The sequence below is a fragment of the Mustela putorius genome, unplaced genomic scaffold (genome assembly GCF_011764305.1).
Source record: "Mustela putorius furo isolate JIRA1106 unplaced genomic scaffold, ASM1176430v1.1 tig00003845_pilon_pilon_pilon, whole genome shotgun sequence".
NCBI classification, from domain to species: domain Eukaryota; kingdom Metazoa; phylum Chordata; class Mammalia; order Carnivora; family Mustelidae; genus Mustela; species Mustela putorius.
Window position 1 is genome coordinate 59772059 of NW_025421998.1, and position 22373 is coordinate 59794431.

Sequence of the window (22373 nt, forward strand, 5' to 3'; positions counted from 1 at the left end):
CCAGCGAGATACAGGTGTGGTGCGGGGCACTGGAGTGGTTTGCAAGGCTGGCCTGGGGGACATAAAGTAACAGGCGGCAGACACAGCCATCGAGAACCCAGAGGATATGCTCATGTGCCTGGTGGTATTGTCATCACAAAGCTGTGCAGCAGACAGGGGACAAGTGACATGTCCATTGCTCCTGGCAGCTCAGCATTCATGTTAATAGCCTCCTATTAACCTTATATTAGCCTTAATAGCCTAAACATTAATACTTAAAATTCCCTGAAGGCTTGATTTTTAATAATTTTCCCTGATCTTGATGATTTATAATTTTCCTTTTATTATATCTATTTTTATATGCACTTCGGGGTAATAATAACAAATGTTTACTATGATGAGGAACTGTTCTCTGCTAATTAACTTGTTGAATTCCCTCAATAATCCTATAAGGGTATCACAGACTGCTGTTCTTTTTTCTTTCTTTTAAGATATTATTTGAGGCAGTGCAGGGAACAGAGTGCACAAGCAGGGAGGAGAGGGAGAAGCACGCTCCCCGCTCCCCGCTGAGCAGGGAGCCTGAGGGTGCGCTCCATCCCAGGACCCTGGGATCATGACCCGAGGCAAAGACAGAAAACTGAAAAGACAATAACTTCCCAGCTAAACTTCAATTCCACAAAAAATGTACTTCTCAATTAAAGGCAACACAAATACATTTTCAGACAAATAAAACCAGAAACTGTTGCCAATACAACTTTACTAAAATAGGGTTTTTTTTTTTTGTTTGTTTGTTTGTTTTTTTTAAGCAAAGAAAAATAATTCCAGTTGGAAGCATGGAAATGGGAAAGAGGCTGAAGGGGGATCGAATGGATCAGTTTATGGGTAAGTCACAATGATACTGGCTGTGTAACATGATGCAGGTAACATTGTGTGGTGTTCGAAGAGTGTGTAGATTTTTTTTTTTAAGATTTTATTTATATATTTGACAGAGATCACAAGTAGGCAAAGAGGCAGGCAGAGGGAGAGGGGGAAGCAGGCTCCCTGCTGAGCAGAAAGCCCAATGCAGGGCTCCATCCCAGAACCCTGAGATCATGCCTGAGCTGAAGGCAGAGGCTTAACCCACTGAGCCACCAGGCACCCCTTGTTTTGTTTTTAATGATAACACAAAACCAGGAGAATTTGTAAGGAAGATCTAAGGTTCTTGCATTTCTGTGGAAAGTGGTAAAATTCTAATTTATATTAGGATTAAGTCCAGAATTTATAATTTACCCTTGAGTATAATCATTAAACAAGATTAAAAGAGTATATAGCCTAACAGGTTTCCAGAGGGAATAAAACCCAAAAATGATATAAAACACTTGAGTAATACAAAAGGATACAATAAAGAAAAGAGAAATACAAAAAAGTAAGCTGAGTAAGAAACAAATAGTAAAGCAGTAGATTTAAACACAATATATCAGTAATTACACTAAATGTAAATGGACTATTCCATTTAAAAAAAATATTGTCAGGCTCTATTAAATATATACAAAACCCAATTAAATGCTACTTAAAAGAGACACATATTTCTATATAAGGATACAGAAAAATTGAAAACAAAGAGTTGAAAAAGATGTCCCAGGGAAACATTAATCAAAAAGGAAGTTCGTGGGGTGCCTGGGTGGCTCAGTGGGCTAAGCCTCTGCCTTCGGCTCAGGTCATGATCTCAGGGTCCTAGGATTGAGCCCCGCATTGGGCTCTCTGCTCAGTGGGGAGCCTGCTTCCTCCTCTCTGCCTGCCTCTCTGTCTACTTGTGATCTTTGTCTGTCAAATAAATAAATAAAATCTTAAAAAAAAAAAAAAGAAGTTGGCATTGTTATAGTACTATCAACAAAACAGACTTTAGGACAAGAAACATTACTAGACTTAAAGAGGGATACTTCCTGAGAATAATGTTGACTTAATTTGCCAGGAAAGTGTAACTTCTATAGCTGTATGCATTTAATGACAAAATAAATAAAGAATGGATGTAAAAGGAGAATAGAAAAATCATATTAAGTATATATTATATATACAATATATATTTTATATTAATCAATACATTTAATAATGAACAGAGAGCATATACACATATGTTCTCTATATATGTATGTGTATATATATTCTCTCTCTCTATATATATACATATATATATTCTCTGTTCTATGTGTGTATATATATATATATACACACACACAAACATATATGTGTACATATATGTATATATATATATATAACTTGTATTACTTAAAAACACACAAATAAATACCAAAAATGAAGTCCAGGATATCTTCTGCAAATGAAGAGGCTCCATTTGTCCAGGAATTTCAATCATTTGGAATCAGTCTTTAGAGTTAACCAGTTATTGTGATTCCCAAGTTGGTACTCAATCCAAGACTGCTTGGGTCGTTTACAGAAGACCCAGGGTGGACACAACACTCACCATCTCCTCTCCAGATCTCTCTGCAGTTCAACAGACACTCCTGTCTCCATCCTGCCCCAGCCTTATTTTCAAACCTCACATGCGTCCTGCCAGAACTGTTTCTGCTCTGACTCATTTAGTTTGTTGTGGCACCAGTTTTTAATTCGTTGGTATAATTTATCTCAATTTAGAAACTATAACATTATAAGTTTTCCAACATAGAGTTTCCCTTTACTTGAGCCCAGAACTATGTCTCTCAACTGTTTCCTTTGTCCAAGGTAGTTAACGTTGCACAATATTTAAATTTTGTATATGTTATTACATGGTTAGAATGATGGGTGGGGTTGGGGGGGGATGGAAGGGTCCCTATATACATTAGACTACCCATAATTTCTGCTTGATCCATCCTTTCTTCTAACATAAGTGAGTAATGCATATCACAACTCAGTGACCTTTAAGGAATTTGTTGTGAACTCTCATTTATTTTGCCAAAGCAAAGTACTTTCAAGGTAGCATGCCTCTGAGATCAATTGTTATTTGGAGCATGGATTTGCCTAATGAAAAGCTCGAGCATTTGGAATGCTGTAATTCCAAATACTCAAAACTACAGAACTGAGTTCCCAATGTTTCCTCCAATAAAAAACTGCAGGAAAAAATATTCAGGTCCAAAGACTTAAATCTCTCCTCCTGACTAACTATGCAAAACCATTCTTGATTTCTCCAAGAACTTTCTGGAGGTAAATGGTGTAATCATCATGTAGTCACCAATGAAGGCCTGAAGACCCTTGAATGAAGGACTGAGACCTGCAGACTGGAGGCACAGTGGACAGGCATGGCTAGGAGCAACATCTGAGCCCTGAAGTGGAGGTTACACTAGGGGCATCAGATGCACAGATTTTGTCCTGGGGCTTCATGCGTGAGACCCAATGGGAGCACAGATTTGCCAGGAGAGATTACACTGAATCTAACTCATGTTATTTGTTCAAGCTCCCTTCTGTTCCCAAATAGACTAACTCTCTCATTAATGATTTGTCTTTTGGGATGAGTATTATCTTTTTGATTGTTACCTTGTCTCTTGAATAATATCTAAACTTTTGTTTTGGTTCCCATGAAGCACTGTGTACTTTAATGAACTCAGGCACTCTGCCCTGTGGAGAGGAGAGCCACAGAAGACACCCTTGGGCTGTTGTGTGACCCTGCGTAGGGCTAGCCATGCCTTCCTGGTGTTCAAGCTTTTGTTTCAACCCCACCATCCACCCCCCACCCCAAAACCTACAGGCCCCAAAGTGTCTCCAGACCTGAAAGAAGTCATCCACCTGCCGCACATAACCAGCCACTTCATTATCGGATTTAAGAATCTTCCAAACTTTTCTCTCTGCCTGCTTGTATTTCTGGGACCCCTTCCACTTCATGGCCATCAGAGAGCGCTCTGTCAGGGAAGCTGCCACGATGATGTCCAGCTGGCCATTGTAGATCAGAACCTGAAACGAAATCGAGGTGTGGGCAAATGTGGGACTCAGCAAGTGAAGCCACCATGTGTATCTGGGTATGGACAGTGTGTGCACGAGAGAAAAGGTAATGGGAGGCTTTCTGATTCTGTGCTCAGAGAGGTCAGCCCAGCAGGTGAGTGGGGTCATTTTCCTCCAGTTGGCCACACCAACAATCTGAAATCAGCACAAGCCTTGGCTCAGCCATTGCAATTCTTCCAGAAGTTCGAACCTTCCTAGGAACCTGCATAAAGTCTTCTCTCAGTTACAAAAGCATTTGTACTGTATTATCCAGGGATATCACTTCGAGGTACAGCTATGTTCAAGAAGAGGACTGTGGTAACCTCTTAGCGGAACTGAGGAACACTATACCATCGGATTTGCGTGGAGACTGCATTTCATTAACTCGGCTTTCGAGCTGGTGGGCTGGGCATTCTCTCAGGAGCTGCTAATCCATACGATTCTCCCTTCCACACTCGTTTTTTATCGTGGCAACTACAATTTTTTGAGGCAGATGGAGAGAAGCAGGTGCCTCAGATTTGTTCCTTGTTGGAGGCAACTGGGTCTGCCATGCCCCTTATAAGGCCTCCTTTTCTTAGACACGATAGCCACTTATCAACAATGAGGAATGTCTCTTCTTCCTAGAATATAATTTTTATTTTTTTGCAAAGATGGTGGATAGTATACGAGAAACAACACTGAAGCAACTCGTGTCTTTTCTCCAAAACCAATAAAGCAATATTCAGCTGGCTTGGGAAAGAATTCAGATACCACCCCGTGCTAATGAAATGTAAAAATGGCACTACTCTTCAGGAAAGCAATGATCCATTTTTAACAAGAAGATTCGAAAATGTGGAGACTCTCTGTCCCAATAACTCCAGGTTGTGGAATGAATTTTATGAAAATAAGCCCCCCCCAATATATATAGTCGTATTCATTGGGTCTTATAATGAAAAACTGAAACACAGTCCAAAAGTTCCATAGTGAAGGGGTTAAATAAACTACGGAACAGAAATCCTATGGGATCATGCAAAACCATTTAAAATGTGCCACTGAACCAACCATGTAGCAACGTGGAAAATACTCGCATGCTGTTAAGTATGAAAGCTGAAAGTCAAATACATATCACAATCACGCATGTAGAACATAGGCATATAAACCCATACACATACGGAATGCCACTTTAAAAAAACATGAATATAGTTGGTTAACATAGGTGGTGTAAATCTGATTGATTTTCTCCCTTGTTTTCCACTCTTCTCAGGTTATTTTTATGCAACTCACACGATACTAATTCTTGTAAGGCATTGTTACTCAACCCCCAACAAAGAGGTTTTCCTCTGCTCCATGCTACCTTTGATCTACTTGGAAGTTCTGGTTTCGCTCAAGTGAAGACCTTTGGTTGAATCCTCAAATTGGATATAAAATGTTTCACTGCACATGTTTCCATCTCTGCCTTCCTGGTGCAGGCTTCTTAAAAGGCTTGCACATAATTAAACAGCCCAGGACTTTTACACACTCCAAATCCTCAAGCAGCAGTGGGCCAAGACTGAGCCCAAGATGAAAGAGCCCTGGGCCTCTGCTGCAGGAGCACAGGATCTTTCATGTTACCCCATCACCATCACCACCTCCGCTCTCCTAAGCAGAAACCCAAAGGGGAAAACTCCTGCTCCATTTAAAGCCTCTTTAAAAGACTCAACTCAACTCTAGCAATAAAAATTTGCATTGTTTATACAAAGAAATTGCCTCAAAGACCTTGGGTACTTATGGCCCATGCAAAACTCCTACAGCTGTTTTGCCAACAGTATGGAAACAATTACACATGATCTGTACCAGCAAACAAGGCTTAAATCCAACCCCCCCCCCCTTCGAGAAAGGCCTGATTAGCAGAGATAATCATCTATAAAGTAATTCCTCTTCTAGAATTCCATGAAAAGATGCTGATTAACTAGCAAATACACAAGCGCATCTGGTTGTTTTCCACTCTGTGGCCACTAAATGAAGCTCACAGCTTTCTTAGTGTCTCTTGGAGCTACCTGACGATCATCCGTATATTTTGAAATTGATTGGAATTTTTTATCTTTCAGGGAAGCAGATCCACAGGTTACAGCAAAAACGGGCTTATTTGTACAGCATTAGAGTACATGTTTGTTGGACTGAATTGAAACGCAGTCCGTCCCTGAGCTGTGCCCCTTGTTATTCAAGACTCATCACAAACAAGAGCTCTAACTCTCTGAAACGAGGCAGTGTGGGGCTGAACTGCATAATTTTGCACATGGGACACGTAGAAGGCCTGCTTCTGGGGGCACACGGAAAATCTTCTTAAAGCAAGGAACACGTTTTTAACTTCTAAAGGGCACAGAAGTCAAATGCAAAAAGAAAGAAAGAAAGAAAAATCAGATTAATGATCAAGCGAGGTGATTTCAAAGCTGGCATTTAAGGCTGCCAGCATTAAATGTAAGAATTCCAGAGCTTTTATTTTTATCTAAATGTCACATTTACTCTCATCAGCCCTGACAGGAATATTTCAGTTGCCTTTAGGGCTGGGTGAGTGGGAGAGATACCCAGGATCCAGTGAAGGGAGCCAAAGAACCAGGTGGGTGGAGCGTAGGGGTGGGTGGTTCCGAGGCCCAAGGGCACATGCTACTCAGCTTGGTAGTCAGAGAAGTTCCAGGACAAGGCCCAAGCCCTGATGAGCTGGTCAGTTGTGGAGGATCTGTGTACATTTCCTCCACATCTTCCTGGGGGGGAGGGGTGACGAGCCCCCCCCCCATCCCCCCACCGTTGGCCTGGCCTGAGGAGTTTCCCAGGAGGCAGAGCTTTGGAGCTAACCCTGGGACAGTCTGGGGCAAACCTCTCCCTGAGGCTTGCTGGTATTTTAAGCAACAGGATCTAAAGACAGAGAGGCGGAGACAGAAATGAATGCAGCTTTTAGCTACCCTTGTCTTCCCAGTAGGGACTGTAACAAAACAAGGCACAAGGGAAAGACGGGCTGGACGGAGCTGGTTTGCAGTGACAACACCAGGCAGCTCCCCCGAAACACCCAGTTTCCTCGCTTTCCTTCCTGGACAGCTGTGATGCCTCAGTTAAACTGCAAAGGGCACTCCCTTTAGAGAATTTTTTCTTTGACTACTTGGAGGTCTGACCAGTGAGCTCAGTGAAATTGATGGTTTTGCTTAGACGTGGAAAAATAACTTATTAAAAAATCAATGAAGGCTGTGATTCTACTGTTTGTACTCTATAAATACAACATTTTCGAAAAGATGCTTCAAACGGGAAAAAAACACATCAAAATACTAACAGTTAAGGCAGCTAAGATGTGGATGATTGGTTTTGACTTGACTGTTTTCCAGGGGGTTTGGGGGGGGGGGGTGTAAATGTAATCAGGATGTGCTTATGAAGACAAAATAGTAAAATAATAACACTAAGATGTCGGGGACCTTGGTTGGCAAAAGGTGGGTCTTTATTGGGGAATAATTTGTATTAACTCAAATATTACCAGCTCTCGATTTTCATGACAGCTAGGTAAATAGCCTAACTAGTTTGCTTGTGGACGATCTTAAAAACCCATTCCAGAAATCAATAATTTATAAGACATGGTAGGAGGTGACTGGATTATAAGCATTATTTATTTGTTTGGTCAAAAGGCAGAAATGAGAAGAGCATTTTACTTTCCTAAGTACTTTCTTATACATCGGCTTTATTCTCTGACTGCTTCAGGACACTGGGACGAGAGGAATTATGTCTGCCTCTACTTAGCTGTTAAGGAAATTGTGACACAGCGAGGTGCCAGAATGTGTCTGAGATCCCAGACTTCCAAACGCCTACCTAGAACTCCTTAAGAAAAGGGCTGAATTCCTTCAAACCAACAAGCATTTCCTGACTCCCCACAGCTAAACGTTTAGTGCTACCAAAAGCCTCAGGGAGCGGAGAGTTGGCAGACTGTGAGACACAGTTCACATCTCTAGTTCAGAAACAAGCTTGGTCTCTTCGTCCAAGTCTGGTGACATCTCTCCGTCATTTCTCACTTGGGCTCTGTGATGTGTACCAGGTCGTTATTCGGCTGGTGACAGATGCCTCACTTCTGTGGTAAGGAGTGCCACTGAGGAAGCAGCTGTCGCATGGCATTGGCTCCCTGAGAATGGGGCTCTCCTGACACGTGTTTGGCCTGCAGCCTTGAGCAGGGCCTGGCCTCCTGTGAAAAGTATTGACATTTACTGGGTAGAGTCAGTTGTACTCTGTGAGAAGTTTTCTACAATGCTGTATGTTGATTGCCTATTGCTTTGGCCTGCCTAGGTTGACTCTTGCTTCCCCTGATAACAGGACTCCCACACCCTCAATGGATCCAGCCCTAGTGGAGGTTGCCAATTTCATATCCTGCCTCCTCTGTGCAAGGGATGAGTGTCTGTCCTACACTAGGGCACTCAAATGCTCTTTTCATAAAATTTGAATTGTGACACAGGGTTTCCTGATGAGTCTGCCCATTTGCTTTCCTACCTGGATCCCCAGAATTGTCCTTGCTCCCAGTCTTTCCTCATCTATGTCTTCAATTTTTCCATGAATTCTGTGACCTATCACATCTTCTGATCAATTCTTTTTATGCTTCGAGTTAGCAAGGTTGTTTCTCTTGCTGAAAGCATGAAATCCAAACTTCTATACCAATGACCATTCATTGGTCATTGTCACCCAGGTCCCAGCATGCAGTAATTGGGAGCCCCTGGACACGGGGCTTAGCCTCCATGGGCTGCATTCCCTTTTCTAGACATGAAAATGGGAAGACCTACATCTCACTGTAGTGAAAATAAATGAGATACTGTGTTCAGAGTTGCTAGAATAGTGCCTGGCACATACTAGGAGTTCAGCACATGTCAGGTCCTCCTTCTCAAGTAGGTTGATAACTGGAGAGTGACTTGGAAGACTCAATAGAGCCCTTCTTCTAAAATAAGCCTTCAAAGTACGTAGATGGTACATTCCTGTCAAATACCTGGTTGCCAATCTCACTCTTCCAGGATAGGCCTACAGTGGGAGGAAATCCTGCCAGGCCAAACCTGAACTCCATTTATTCAAACACTTGAAATAACATGCCTTTCACTCTGATTTTACACACACACACTGGGCACGGTATCTCAGTAATCTTTTCTTGGTAGTCAGAACCATGAGTTTATCAATTACCCTTGTAAAGAAACTTTTAGCTTTGAAGCATGAGATTTAAGATTGCAAGGAATTTCCCCATACTTAACTGATAGAAAAGCTTTCAGGGGGCCCTGGGTGGCTCAGTGGGTTAAAGCCTCTGCTTTTGGCTCAGGTCATGATCCCAGGGTCCTAGGATCGAGCCTAGCATCGGGCTCTCTGCTCAGCAGGGAGCCTGCTTCCTCCTCTCTCTCTGCCTGCCTCTCTGCCTACTTGTGATCTCTGTCTGTCAAATAAATAAATAAAATATATTTGTTTAAAAAAGAGTATCGCTTTCAAAAAGGACATTTTTTTTTAAAGATTTTATTTATTTATTTGACAGAGATTACAAGTAGGCAGAGAGGCAGACAGAGAGAGAGAGAGAGAGAGAGAGAGGAGGAAGCAGGCTCCCTGCTGAGCAGAGAGCCCGATGTGGGGCTCGATCCCAGGACCCTGAGACCATGACCTGAGCCGAAAGCAGAGGCTTTAACCCACTGAGCCACCCAGGCACCCCAAAAAGGACATTTTTTGAGTAACAGCAGAATGCTCTCATTCTTCTTCTGCTGGAGGAACTGTACTAAGCATGGCGCATCCATGATTTCACAACACCCCCAAAAGGCTGGTGTTATTTAACCCATTTTAGGTTCGATTCCTAACTCTGCCACTTACTAGCAAGATGATTGTAAATTACTCAGTCTGCTTAGAGCTCTAGTTCCTCATCTGTAAAATAGGTGGAAGAGAAGCATCTAGGACAGAGGACCCCTGGGGGGATGACATAACACCATGCATGTGAATCTCTGCATTTTGGGCACATAGTAAATGCTCAGTGAATGCTAACACCTGTTATTATTATCAACACATTGGAAGAGCTCAACATAGCTATTCAAAGAGCTCCACAACCTCCAAGTCAGGCGTTACTTGTGAATTACAATTGTGATACAGATAAGTTACAATTCTAAACAACTGTAGGAGCTCATCGGTTTGACAAAGCACACAGCAGGCCTGAGCTCCAGCCCCAGCTCAGGCTCCTGAGGCCTGGGCTTCCTGAATGATCTTGGGTATGTCACTGACTCACTCTGAGCCTCAGTCTTCTCCTCTGTAGAGTGGAATATTTATATCCTGGGATTGTAGGGAGGGCCGGATGGGATGGGAGATGCAGAAGTATCCTGTCACTTGAAGAGCAGGATTTTATCTGTGTTGTGGTTACTTTGGATCAAGAAAGATCTGAAAAGTACGTTTTTGTAGTGGCACGTGGAGGTTTTAAATTGGCTGCTGGAGGCCTGCGTTCAGTTTGCAGGGATTTTTCCTGTAATCTACTTGCTGTCACTGCTGCTTTTGCAATTAGATGCTGGCATTTAACTTCTGGGAGATCTGACCACGGTGGGCCTGGATTTCCACTCACCCACACTGAGCTGACTCAGGGCAGTGGCTGCCCCCTTCAGGCTGCCCCCGCCCCTTCACCGGTGTTCCCCCCCTGCCCCCCCAGCCACAAGAGGTGCAAGGGCACCTGTCCTCTACTCGGAGCTCATGCTATTGTTTTTCTTAGAAGAGGAAAATATTTCTCTGTATCTATGTCTTTGTCATTGGTAAAAAGGAAAGATCAGTAGGTCTCAATCCAACTCTATTCCTTTCCTTTCCTTCCTGGATCCACAGGCAGCAGAATTTCACTTCCATTGAAAAATGGAAGGGAAGTGGCCTTTTGTCTGAGTTGGAGGCAAGAGTACATGCTCACTTATATATGGAGCATGTTTTGTTTGCTTGCTTGTTTAATCTGCTTTTGGGAAATCCCTACTTCTGAATAAATAAAGTAAATATTCATGCAAAGCCTGAGGACTAGACACCCAGGGAACACATATGAAAAGATGTGACCCCTATCCTCCTAACACTCCAGATTTTTTTTTTTTTAACTTTCCAAAGCAGCGAATAATTAGAAGAGAAGAGGCATATTTACTCTTTCATCTCTAAGTTTTCCTAAAAGAGGGGTCAAAGAAAAAGTCAGTTCCATTTAAGTATTTCTAAAATCTAGGCATTGGAGGCCTGGGTGGCTCAGTGGGTTAAACGTCTTCCTTCAGCTCAGGGGGTCCTGGGATCGAGCCCCACGTTGGGCTCCCCACTCAGCTCCCTGCTTCTCCCTCTGCCCCTCCCTGCTGCTCTCTCTCTCTCTTTAATAGACATAAATAAAATCTTCAAAAAAAATAAAATAAAATCTAGTCATTTTAACATCTTAAACCACAAGCTTTTCTGGATGTATATACACAGTTTTTTTTTTTTTTTTTCATGGATATAACTCTCTCAGCAAGAAAACCTCTCCCTAGTAAAGATCTGATAAACAGAATCAGAAGATAATAACCTTATTTTACACAATACACACCTCAGAAGGGTAAATATTTTCCAGGCAGATAGAAAGCAACCGACAGTTAGCCAAGCTAGCCACAGACCAGTTTACTTGCAGACTCACCTGAAAACTCCCTCAGCCCCCTACCCCCCCGTCAGAGTCAAATTCTGACTTCAAGTAATTTAGGGGATCACACATGATACTCAATGGGGAAAAAAGACATCTGTACTTTTTCATGGTGGCTATACAACTGAATACTTGAAAGAAGGGATTTGGGGCAGAAAGGTATATGAATGTGATTTTGATATATTTTCATTGTCACCAGTAGAAAAGCAGAAGACTGAAAATAAATCACTTGAGGGCCACTTGCTGATCTAAATCTTTGCTTTTTTTTTTTTTTTTAAACCCAAACTGAAGCACACATGTTACTGACAGAGAACACACAAAGCTTTTCTCTCTGCTTTCCTGACTACTCCTCAACTTATTAGGAAAATTACTGAAATGCCGCCAAAAGGGGCTCCGGTCTCTCAGTACGACAGGAAAGCAAACTGGGCTTTTGTGAGAAGGCTGGATTTTTGTTGTAGCATTTTTAGACGAAAGATTTATGCTTATATTTTGGGCCATTTACAATCCATCATAATACTTTGCAGACAAAGTTATGCTCTTTCCCCAATGATCTAGTGACCTTAATCTCCAACATTTTGTGGTTTCCTGTTTGGGGAAATGATGGAACAGCGGCCTCCGCTATTCCAGGCTGCACAGCGGTCCCAGTTGGCCGCTGTCTTAGTTTTGAATGTTCTCCTGTGCACTAAAAAACAAAACAAAAAAACCCAAACCCCCCCCCTTTTTTTTTTTTAAAGAAGCTTTCCCCACAGATGCTAAATCAATGAAACTCCTACAAAGCAGCCCTCCACACTTCCTCTTTTGGCTGCCTTACTTCTCATTCTTCTATTATAAACCCCAGTGTAGCGGGGAGTTGTTTCTGCCGGAGGCAATTAGCATGACCCACAGGTGCCTTTCTCCTGAACAGAAGAGAAATAAGTTCAGTAATATCCACCTCAACCTGGGGTAATTCCTGAGGGTTTCCCAAAAGCTCAACTGCAAAAGAAAAACTGAATTTCTGCTGTGCAAGATAATGTTCCAGAAATGTTCGCGACTGCAAGCAGAGCTGTTATCCTTTCGCGGACAATGCCTCAGTCCCAGTGGCCCACTGCTTGCTCTTTTGGCCCTACTTCTTCCCGATGATTCTGCAGGGATACAGGGCTGTAACGCAGGAAGCCAGAGTCTTCAGGGCCTGCCTAAAGGAGACTGGTGGGAAAATAACGCAACCATTGAATGAACAGTAGTCACTTCTGCAACCAAGCTGTTCTTCAAAAGGGGCATATTCTGCTTCCAAGTTTGAGGAGAAAGGAAGACAAAGAAAGAGGAAAAATGAACTTAGAATAAACACCCCCATGTGCCTGCCATTCCCCCACCAGCTGGTTATGCCAAGACGAGTAAAGAAAAACGAAAGTGGAGAAACAAGTTGGAGTGAGCACCCAGCGATTATACAAATAATGTCTTTTGGCCAAAGAAAATTATTCCTGCTTTCTTGCAACTTAACTCTAAATAATTCAGTTGCTTTTAGAAGGGAACGAGAAGCAAAGCCAACTTGACAAGGATCCAGCAAGCCATCACTGCAACCCAAGGCTCTTTGAAAGAAAATTTAACTACCTAGAATAGCACACTTAAAATTACTTCTAATAATGACCCAGAATAATTTATTTCCTCCCGTTGGAATAGAAAAGTCATGGGGGCCCAATCGAGGGAAGTCTTTGCTCAGCTTCTTGTTTCAGGGTCTGCTCTCAGAGCCCATTTCTGATTCCCTAACCTCTTAAGAGTCTCCTCTGACCCTCATCACAATAACTGGATTTAATGAACTGAAACTGCCCCAGGAGCAGCCTTGTCCGTTTCCCAGATGAGTCTCTCCAGAGAGGAACTTGTCCTTCCTGGTTGTCAGAATGCCAGCTTCAAGATCACACCAAAGGTCACCCACGAAGACTGCTTTGTGCTTGCCAATGTTATTACTCTACTGAAAGGTAGGCCAAGGAGCCAATTCTTTCCTTTCCCACATTATTAAGTGAACTTCATTAATGAGTATATACATTTGCACTCGACCCAGCCAACAAGAAACAGCCCCATGGAACAAGTAAAAAATACTGTAATTTATAATAATTAAGGCTACAGGTAATTACCCGGACTAATCAATACAGTAGCCACCAGCCACATGGGGCTAGTGGGCACTTGGAACATGGCTAGTCCAAACTGAGATGTTCTGTAAGTCTAAGATAGGCACTGGTTCCTGATGACTTCCTACCAAGAAAAGAATGTATAGTATCTCAGTAATTTCTTAATATCGTAATTTCTTAATATCGATGGCATGCAGATTACTATTTTGGGTATAGTGGGTTAATGAAAATGTTATCAAAATTAATTTCACCTGCTTCTTTATGTATTTTTAATGTTCCTTGTGGAAAGTTTAAAAGTACATACGTGGCTTGCATTTTATTTCTACTGGACAGCAGCCATGTATACCTTGGGTTTGGTATATCCTGCAAAGACAATCTGTCCCTTTGTCAACAGTTGCTAGAAGGACAACTTCCAAGGACGGCCACTCTGAGACGAGGAATCTGCAGTTCACCCAGCTGGACTCAGGAAGCTGGAAAACAGTCCAGGTGCAGGAGTGGGAGTGGTTCCTCCGGCCTCAACTATTCGGGGAATAGATAGGAGCTCCAGAAAACCCCTTGCCATCAAGTCCCCTGCCAGCTCCCCGCTCCTCGACATCACTGTCACTCAAGTTCAAAAATAAAGAGCATTGCTATAAATCTCAGTGGGTTCACCAAGGATTTTGAGATGGAAAAGAGGGAAGCAGAGTCCCAGACACTATGCAATGTCGCTGGTGCCTGCTCTCCCTTCTCCCTGCTGAAGCTATCCCAAGGACCAACAGAGAGCAGTGTGGTTTGCCACAGAAGAAATGCCCAGCAACCTCAACAGGCATCAATTTAGAAGTGCTCAGAAGGGGCGCCTGGGTGGCTCACAGGGTTAAGCGTCTGCCTTTGGCTCAGGTTATGATCCCAGGGTTCTGAGATCAAGCCCTCATTGGGCTTCCTGCTCATCGAGGAGCCTGCTTCTCCCTCTCTTTCTGCCTGCCATTCCCTGGGCTTGTGCTCTCCCTCTCTCTCTTTCTCTGTCAAATAAATAAATAAAATCTTTTTTTTTTTTTTTTTTAAAGGAAGTGCTCATAAGGTCCCGAAGGAACACGAACAGTGGGAAGGGAGGCCTTCCACTGCCCTGTGAGAAGGGCACTCAGCAAGGTGCAGCCCATTCTGGATTCTGGCTGGCCTTCCTCATCTCCCATAACAAACTTCCCTTCCAGGTGAGAAAGTTCTAGTTCTCTGCAAATGAGGATTACTTTGCCTTTTATATCATAAGACTAAGAGTAAACAAGGACTCACCCAGGAACCAGAAAAAGCACTTCTAGAAGTCTAATTCGCCCACTTTCATCAGTCCCCAGGTGAGCAGCAAAATAAGTGAAAAGTTTCCAACCAGGTTGATGTACCCATGAGAGGAGACACGTACCTGGTCGCACAGCTCCCTCTCCTTACCAAATTAAAAAAAAGAAGTCTTACTGATGCTCTATAGTCTTTAGGTTTTCCCCTACACAGAAAAATCTGGTATCAGTCAGACACAGGTTCTCTGCCCCATACTCTCAACAGTGATATTCCATCAAAGTTATTCCAGGAGCTTGCAATTCGTTTGTTTGTTTGTTTGTTTTTCTCCCCAAAACATAACTCCCCCTTGCTTGGTAAGTAAGGCACTTTCTGCTTATTTTTTCCAGAGAATAAGCTCAAAGGGATTGTGCAAAACACTGTAATAAATACGAGGACTGTGCAGAGGATGAAGAAACAGACTTGAATATTCAGAGCGAGCAGAGCCCAGGGAGACACAGGGGAGTCAAGACACGGGAGGTCAGGGGCTCCTGCCTTGCTCTTCTTTCAGAAAGCCTGGTTGAAGTTTCCAGCTTTCATCCAATCACACGTCACTCAGCACAGGAACCCTGTGCCGTGGTGTAGACTGTTACCCAGTGACAAGACGTGGGAGTTGCTCATAATCAAGCTGACAGCACAGACTGACCCACGGCCGGGGCAGGACTGGGCGACTTCGACAGAGCAGGACAGGCCACCCCAGCGATGCCACGGCTCTGGAAGGGCCCCCGGGGGCTGCGACAGTGGTTTGCTCAGGCAGCTGTAAGCGTGCGAACAATGCCTCCCCTTCTAGACCGATAAACCAGGTCAATTGCCATTGAATTAAATCACACTCAGATGGAAGAAGAGGAAACTCTAGTGGAAAAAGTGCTGAACCTGGAGCCAGATCCTATGGCCAATGGGCTCAAATGATGATGGCGAAGGTTAGAAAAACAACACTGGCTTTGGGCATTCTGGTTCCATCACAGCCAAATATGTGACTCTCTAACATACAGACCATAAGCGCCTGGTGCCAATCCATCTATGAAACATTAGCAGAATTTTTGTTTGTTGGTTGTTTGTTTTTTTAATTTCCTTTTTTTTTTTTTTAAAGATTTTATTTATTTAATTGATAGAGAGAAAGAGATCACAAGTAGGCAGAGAGGCAGGCAGAGAGAGAGAGAGGAGGAAGCAGGCTCCCCGCTGAGCAGAGAGCCCGATGCGGGGCTCAATCCCAGGACCCTGGGATCATGACCTAAGCCGAAGGCAGAGGCTTTAACCCACTGAGCCACGCAGGCGCCCCTCCTTTATTTTTCAATTAAAAGAAAAATTAAGCCTTTACTATTTTCCTCCCACTCCCCAGAGGATGGTGGTGGGCACACCCTGGTTTCCCATGGTCCAGTTTTATGACATTTGTGTCCACGTTTGGCACCTTCTCCTGTCATACCATGACGTGAGGATGAAAGAAGGAGAAGCTACTGCGGTGTGGCGAAGGTTACTGCACAAGAGACCCCCTCACGGGATCTGGAAAGGACGACTCCCCCCACTCTTTCCCTACTTATCTTTTCAACATAAATTCAACTGATATAATCGTCTGTATTCACAGCAGTTGGCTTTCATAGCACCTGGATTTAAATACGCATTTCTAAGCGCATTGATTTTGAGAGCCATAGAGCCTACCTGGCAGATGGTATCGCTATTATTATCTTGCTCCTCATACTGCTCTCCCCCTGCCATATTTGGTGACTCCAGATGAAAGTTTACGTTTTCTGTTGCCATAAATCGTAAGTGTACCTTCTAATGTTTTGAGTATCACACGACAACAAAATAAAGCCCTCGCACAATGATGACAGTGCTCCCCAGACAAAGCAAACTGAAAACAAACCAATTCACACAGAATATATTTTCAAACAGCTTAAAGAAATAAGTAAGAGAAAATAGAAATACGTGTCATTTCTCATGTGAACATTTCGTCCCAACGTAAACTGAAAGGACAAACAAGAACAGATGTCAGAAGCATGGCAGGTTTGGGTGAAATCAAAGTCTCTTTTATAATTGATGGGTATTCTCTTTACCCTTCTTCATCAAAATGCTTAAAAATTAAGAAGCCCAGAGGCACCTGGGTGGCTCAGTGGGTTAAGCCTCTGCCTTCGGCCTAGGTCATGATCCCAGGATTCTGGGATCGAGCCCCACACTGGGCTCTCTGCTCAGCAGGGAGCCTGCTTCCCCCTCTCTCTCTGCCAGCCTCTCTGCCTACTTGTGATCTCTGTCTGTCAAATAAATAAATAAATAAAATCTTCAAAAAAAAAAAAAAATTAAGAAGCCCAGTAGAAGTCAGTTCATAAAAAAAATTCATGCCGCTCTTGCTTACACTTGGATTATAACTGAAATAGGTAAAATGAATTAATAAGGAAGTCTGCAGTATACACTGATTTTCCTATGTACACTATTTTTATTTGCGTATAAAGTGGCAGTTGCGTTTCTACAGGCTATGATTACATAAAACAAATGTCCCAGGATTAGCTTCCCTCTCTTTAGTTAGGCTTCACTTGGAGCTACTTCCTCCTCCCAGAAGTTTTTCATAGAATGGCTTCATTGTCTTTTCAAAGGGTTTTGGAAGAAAAGTGATCACATCAGCTTAGTGTCAACAAAGCCAGACTTTTCCCATCATGCTTTGATAGAAGCTTAGAGTCCACCTAAAAGTTGAAGAATCAGACCTATTAAGCATTTGGGCTTTCCTGTATGCAAGAAATTGTCATTTGTCAAATCTTGTTTCCTGGCCACGATTGCCATTTTACCATCAGAAGATGTCATTAAGGAAAATGCCACAAGCAATTAGAGTGACCACTAAAATGAGTTAGATCTACTCGAAATATTTACCTTTCAAAATTCTAAGGCACATTCATTAATCAAGAACTGCCTATTTGTAAATGAAAATCTTTTGATAGCCTGGGATAAGTAACGAGAACTCAACAGCTGGGTGTTAAGATTTTGCTCCGGTGGTAAAGCTGAAACACATTAAGATCCTGAGTTCTGAAGATGCAATTAGTTGAAACTTAATGAGCTGCAGGATGAGAAAGGACAGGGAAAGGTAACTTTAAATTTACAATTTCCTGACAAGATGAACTTTTAAACACAGCAAACTAAGCCCTACCCCAGGGCAATTCAACCTTTCAAAGCACAAGCACGTGGAGGTAGAAACTGGTATTTGGAGATGGTACCTCCTGAATTTGCAGTGGCCTTCCTAACGACCTAGCAACGGGAGCAACTTCAAATCCAAGGACAAGGCTTTGCTTTTGATCCAAATGGCCATTAGGAATAGAGCTGTAGCTCTTGTTGGTTGAAATAATGGTTTCACACAGGACATACAATCACACACACACTCACTCACTCACACACTCACATTCTCACTCGCATGAACATTTAGACTTTGAAAATATAGCTCATATGTTTTGGGGAAGGCAAGAACTATAGCCAGACAGAGAAAAGGAGTTAAAAACATATTCAAGTGCCCCTGAAACAAATAATACGTTATATGTTAATAAAAAACATTATTTGCCAATATTGCCTATGAGTGAGCAGCTAAAGGTCAGCACATGTTCTTGGATGACAGCACCTTCAAAATAAAGGCAGGGAATCAGCTACATTGTGACAGTTTTGGTGAGGCACAGCATAACTGCTCAGGGTAATTGAGAGTGATGGTGAATAAGAGACATAGGATCCACTAATTTAGGTGGTGAGAAAGTGTTCATTGAAGTTCACATCTCACCAAGTTGCACAGTATTTTGCAAACTGTCAAGAGTGATTTGCAGCAGTTGCTTTAAACTGCTGAACCCCCTAGCAGCCCAGCACAGGTAGGTCCAGAGTCATCACCTGCTGCAAATATCTCATGGTCTAAATAGGGAACTAAATTGAACAAAACTTAACTGGCGCTGTGACGTTTACAGAAAAATGTATTGGCTTAGGACAGACCTGAATAAAAATTCCTGAGATTTCTCAAATTAAAAAAACCAACAAAACAAAAAAAATTTTCAAAAAAAATTTTTTAAACAAGAATCATCATAAGAACAGCATACCGTCTTTATCAGAAAAGGATTAAGCACAGAGCTCTACAAAGAACAGGCTATTCAAAGCCAATAGCTCTTAGGGAGTATGGCCTGCATTTCCTAGATTTTAGAGAGACACTTTCCACCCCCTACCATATATTTTTTAAAAGATTTTATTTATGTATTTGACAGACAGAGATGACAAGTAGGCAGAGAGGCAGGCGGGGGTGGGGTGGGGAGCAGGCTCCCCGCTGAGCAGAGAGCCCGATGCGGGGCTCGATCCCAGGACCCTGAGACCATGACTTGAGCCAAAGGCAGAGGCTTAACCCGCTGAGCCACCCAGGCGCCCCCCTCACATTTTTTTTTTTAAGTCAAGATACATATTATAATCAGCGTATGAGAGCATATTTGTTTTTGTTTTTTAAAAAATCCTGCTTAAAGAGAAAGGAACATAATAACGTAATCAATGGTAATCAGACTGATGAATTATCTGCAGTTACTAAAATCAAATCTGAGTTTATTGTAAAGACAGCTATGGTATAAATGAACAAACCACCTGTTTTTTGTTTTCTATCATGCTGTCCTTTCCCCCCCCTCCTTTCCTTCCAAGCTTATTCACACTACTATGTGTTAGGAGCTATACCAGGCAATTAAATCAGAACACTTGGTGGAGTGGGCCGTGATTTTAGGTTTCTTTTGTTTTTGAGGCTCCCCAGGTGCTTCTAAAGCTAAGGGAGCAATGCCAACCCAGCCAGAGTAGAAGTGCGGTTCCAGAATTGTAGGAGAAGGGCAAATTCAGGGAAGTAACTTATTCTTCGGCAGCACCTACTCTCTGTCAAGTCTTTGCACATTACTTCCTTTTTCTCATGACAATTGTTTCTTTGTTTTTATTCTACATTTTATTTATTTATTTGACAGAGAGAGAGCATGAGCCAGTACACACAAGTAGCGGGAGGGGCAGGGGCAGAGGGAGAAGGAGGCTCCCCGCTGAGCAGGGAGCCCGATGCCGGGACTCGAGCTCAGGACCCGAGGCTCATGACCTGAGGCAGATGCTTAACCAACTGAGGCCCCCAGGTGTCCCTCCCCTGCTATGAGAATTCTTCCATCATTAACGTATACTGGGTGCCAGCTACATATCAGACACGGTGCTAGGTGCCCTACATAGAGTGGTTACTAAGAAGGTAAGATGGCTGCCCTTATTATGCTTATTTCTATGAGATAAGTAAGATTTTATAGATTAGGGAGTGAGAGGGAAAATTTAAATTCTAGGCAGCTTGACACCTGAAACTGCACACACCTTAACATGAGTATCAAGGAATTGGAACAGAATATGATTTGCAAGGGAAATTTATTGCCCACTAACGGGCCTATGGAGTGAGGTAGAAAAAGATTATTTAAATATCTGTTTTGGATTATGTAATCAACATCTCCCTGTGAGAAAAACTGATGGAATTCTCGGTGAGAGATCACTGTCTGTCTCCCCTATAATGCCTTGCAAACCTCTGTCCTGTGCTGAGTGAGTGTAAAGGCGCAGCCATGCTAAGCAGTCCACTTGCTCAGAACATGGTCAATTACATCTGCACAGCACACGTCACCGTCTGCCTCCTTCAAAACTGTGCACACTACAGACACATGTATACTACATATATATACTATACATACGTCCCGGAATGTATTACTCTGCGTCTGTAGGTTAGGGAGCACACTACACACAGACATTCACAAATGCACTAGCCACCCTAAGAACGAGTGTGTGACCAGTACCAGCAAATCCACCCAGAACACTTCTCCCCTGTCCCAACCCTCTGCCCACCGCACCAAGAGAACCCCTACCCTGAGGTTTAGGTTTAGAATTTCCTAACTTTTGAAAAAAGTTTGACTACACACACATGTATCTCAAAATAATATATTATTTACTTTTGCCTGTTTTCCTGTTTTATTCTGTATGCATTCTTCTGCTCATTGCAGCATGATGCGTAAGAGGGAAAAAGTGGGAATAACTGATGAGTGGATGAATAAAATGGGGTCTAGTCATACAGCGGAATATTATTTGGCAATAAGAAGGAACAAAGTCATGATACGCACTGCATGGATATGTGACCTAAAAACCCTGTGTTCAGTGAAAGACGCCAGTTACAAAAGGCTGCATATTGTAGGCTTCCGTTTATGTATGATGTCCATGGAAACAGAAGAGTAGTCGTTGTGAGGGGCTGGAAGGGGGTGAGTTACTAATGAGGGAGTTACTGCTAAAGGATAAGGGATTTTTTGGGAGGTGACAAAAATGTTCTGAAGTTAAAGAGTGGTAATGGTTGCAAACATTTGTGAATATCTTAAACATCACAGACTTGAACATTTTATTTTTTTAAAGATTTTATTTATTTATTTGACAGAGAGAGATCACAAGTAGGCAGAGAGGCAGGCAGAGAGAGAGGAGGAAGCAGGCTCCCTGCCGAGCAGAGAGCCCGATGTGGGGCTCGATCCCAGGACCCTGAAATCATGACCTGAGCCGAAGGCAGCAGCTTAACCCACTGAGCCACCCAGGTGCCCCGACTTGAACGTTTTAAATGTTCATTTTAAATTCTGCAGTCTGGGAACTGTAACCTCAATAAAGTTGCTGAAGAAATAGAACAAAGAATTCCTGGGTACCCTTCATGTAGCCTTCAAACTACTAACATCTCACATAACCACCATGGAATCATTAAAACCAGAAAGTTAACCTCGATATAAACCATTTTCTGTTCTACAGATTTCATTCAAAATATTCCATTTGTTCCCTTTTTTTGGTCCTAGGAGACACATTGTATATATTCAGGTTTCAAGTCCCCTTAATCACTCAGGTTGGGTTTTTTTCCCCCTTTTTTCTTTTTAAAAAAATTTTTTTTTAACTAAAAAAAATTTTTTTTCTTTTCTTTTTTCTCTTTTTTCCCTTCTCCTCTGCCCTCCTCCTTCTTTCTCTCCCTTGGTTTCCCTTCCTTTCCTCCCACCCTTTTTTCTTCTTTTCCTTCCTACTCTCCCCTTCCTTCCTTCTCTCCTCTTTCTTCTTCTTCCTCTGCTACTACCTTCTCCTCCCTCTTTTTCTTCTTCTTATACTTTGGTCTTTTTGACCTTTTGACGAGTACTAGCAATTATTTTGTGAAATGTCCCCCAATTTGAGTTTGTCTGATGTTTCCTCATGATCACATTCCCGCTAGACACTTCTTGGAAGAACATCACATCCATGTTATTGTGTCTTTTCGGTATAACACATCAGAGGCATATAATGTTGGTTTGTCCCATTAATGGTAATGTTAACTTAGATCATATATGCCAGGGTTCTCTACTGTAAAGTTACTAATTTTCTTTTCATCATAAATATTTTGAAGGGAAGTACTTTGGGACTATGTTGATAACATTTCTCATCACAGTCTCACTCAC

The 22373-nt window shown here is 42.5% G+C and overlaps 1 protein-coding gene across 3 annotated transcripts in view; it reads right to left on the reverse strand.

Annotated features, from left to right (window-relative positions):
* Positions 1–22373, reverse strand: part of CPVL (carboxypeptidase vitellogenic like) — a 129008-nt gene that overhangs the window by 22417 nt on the left and 84218 nt on the right. For 2 of the 3 annotated variants that reach the window (XM_004762557.3, XM_004762558.3), the window contains exon 12: positions 3718–3900. The exons of the other annotated variant lie outside the window; for it this stretch is intronic. In XM_004762557.3, the coding sequence (XP_004762614.1) occupies positions 3718–3900 (183 nt within the window). The remainder of the gene's footprint in view (positions 1–3717; positions 3901–22373) is intronic. 3 annotated transcript variants of the gene reach the window in all.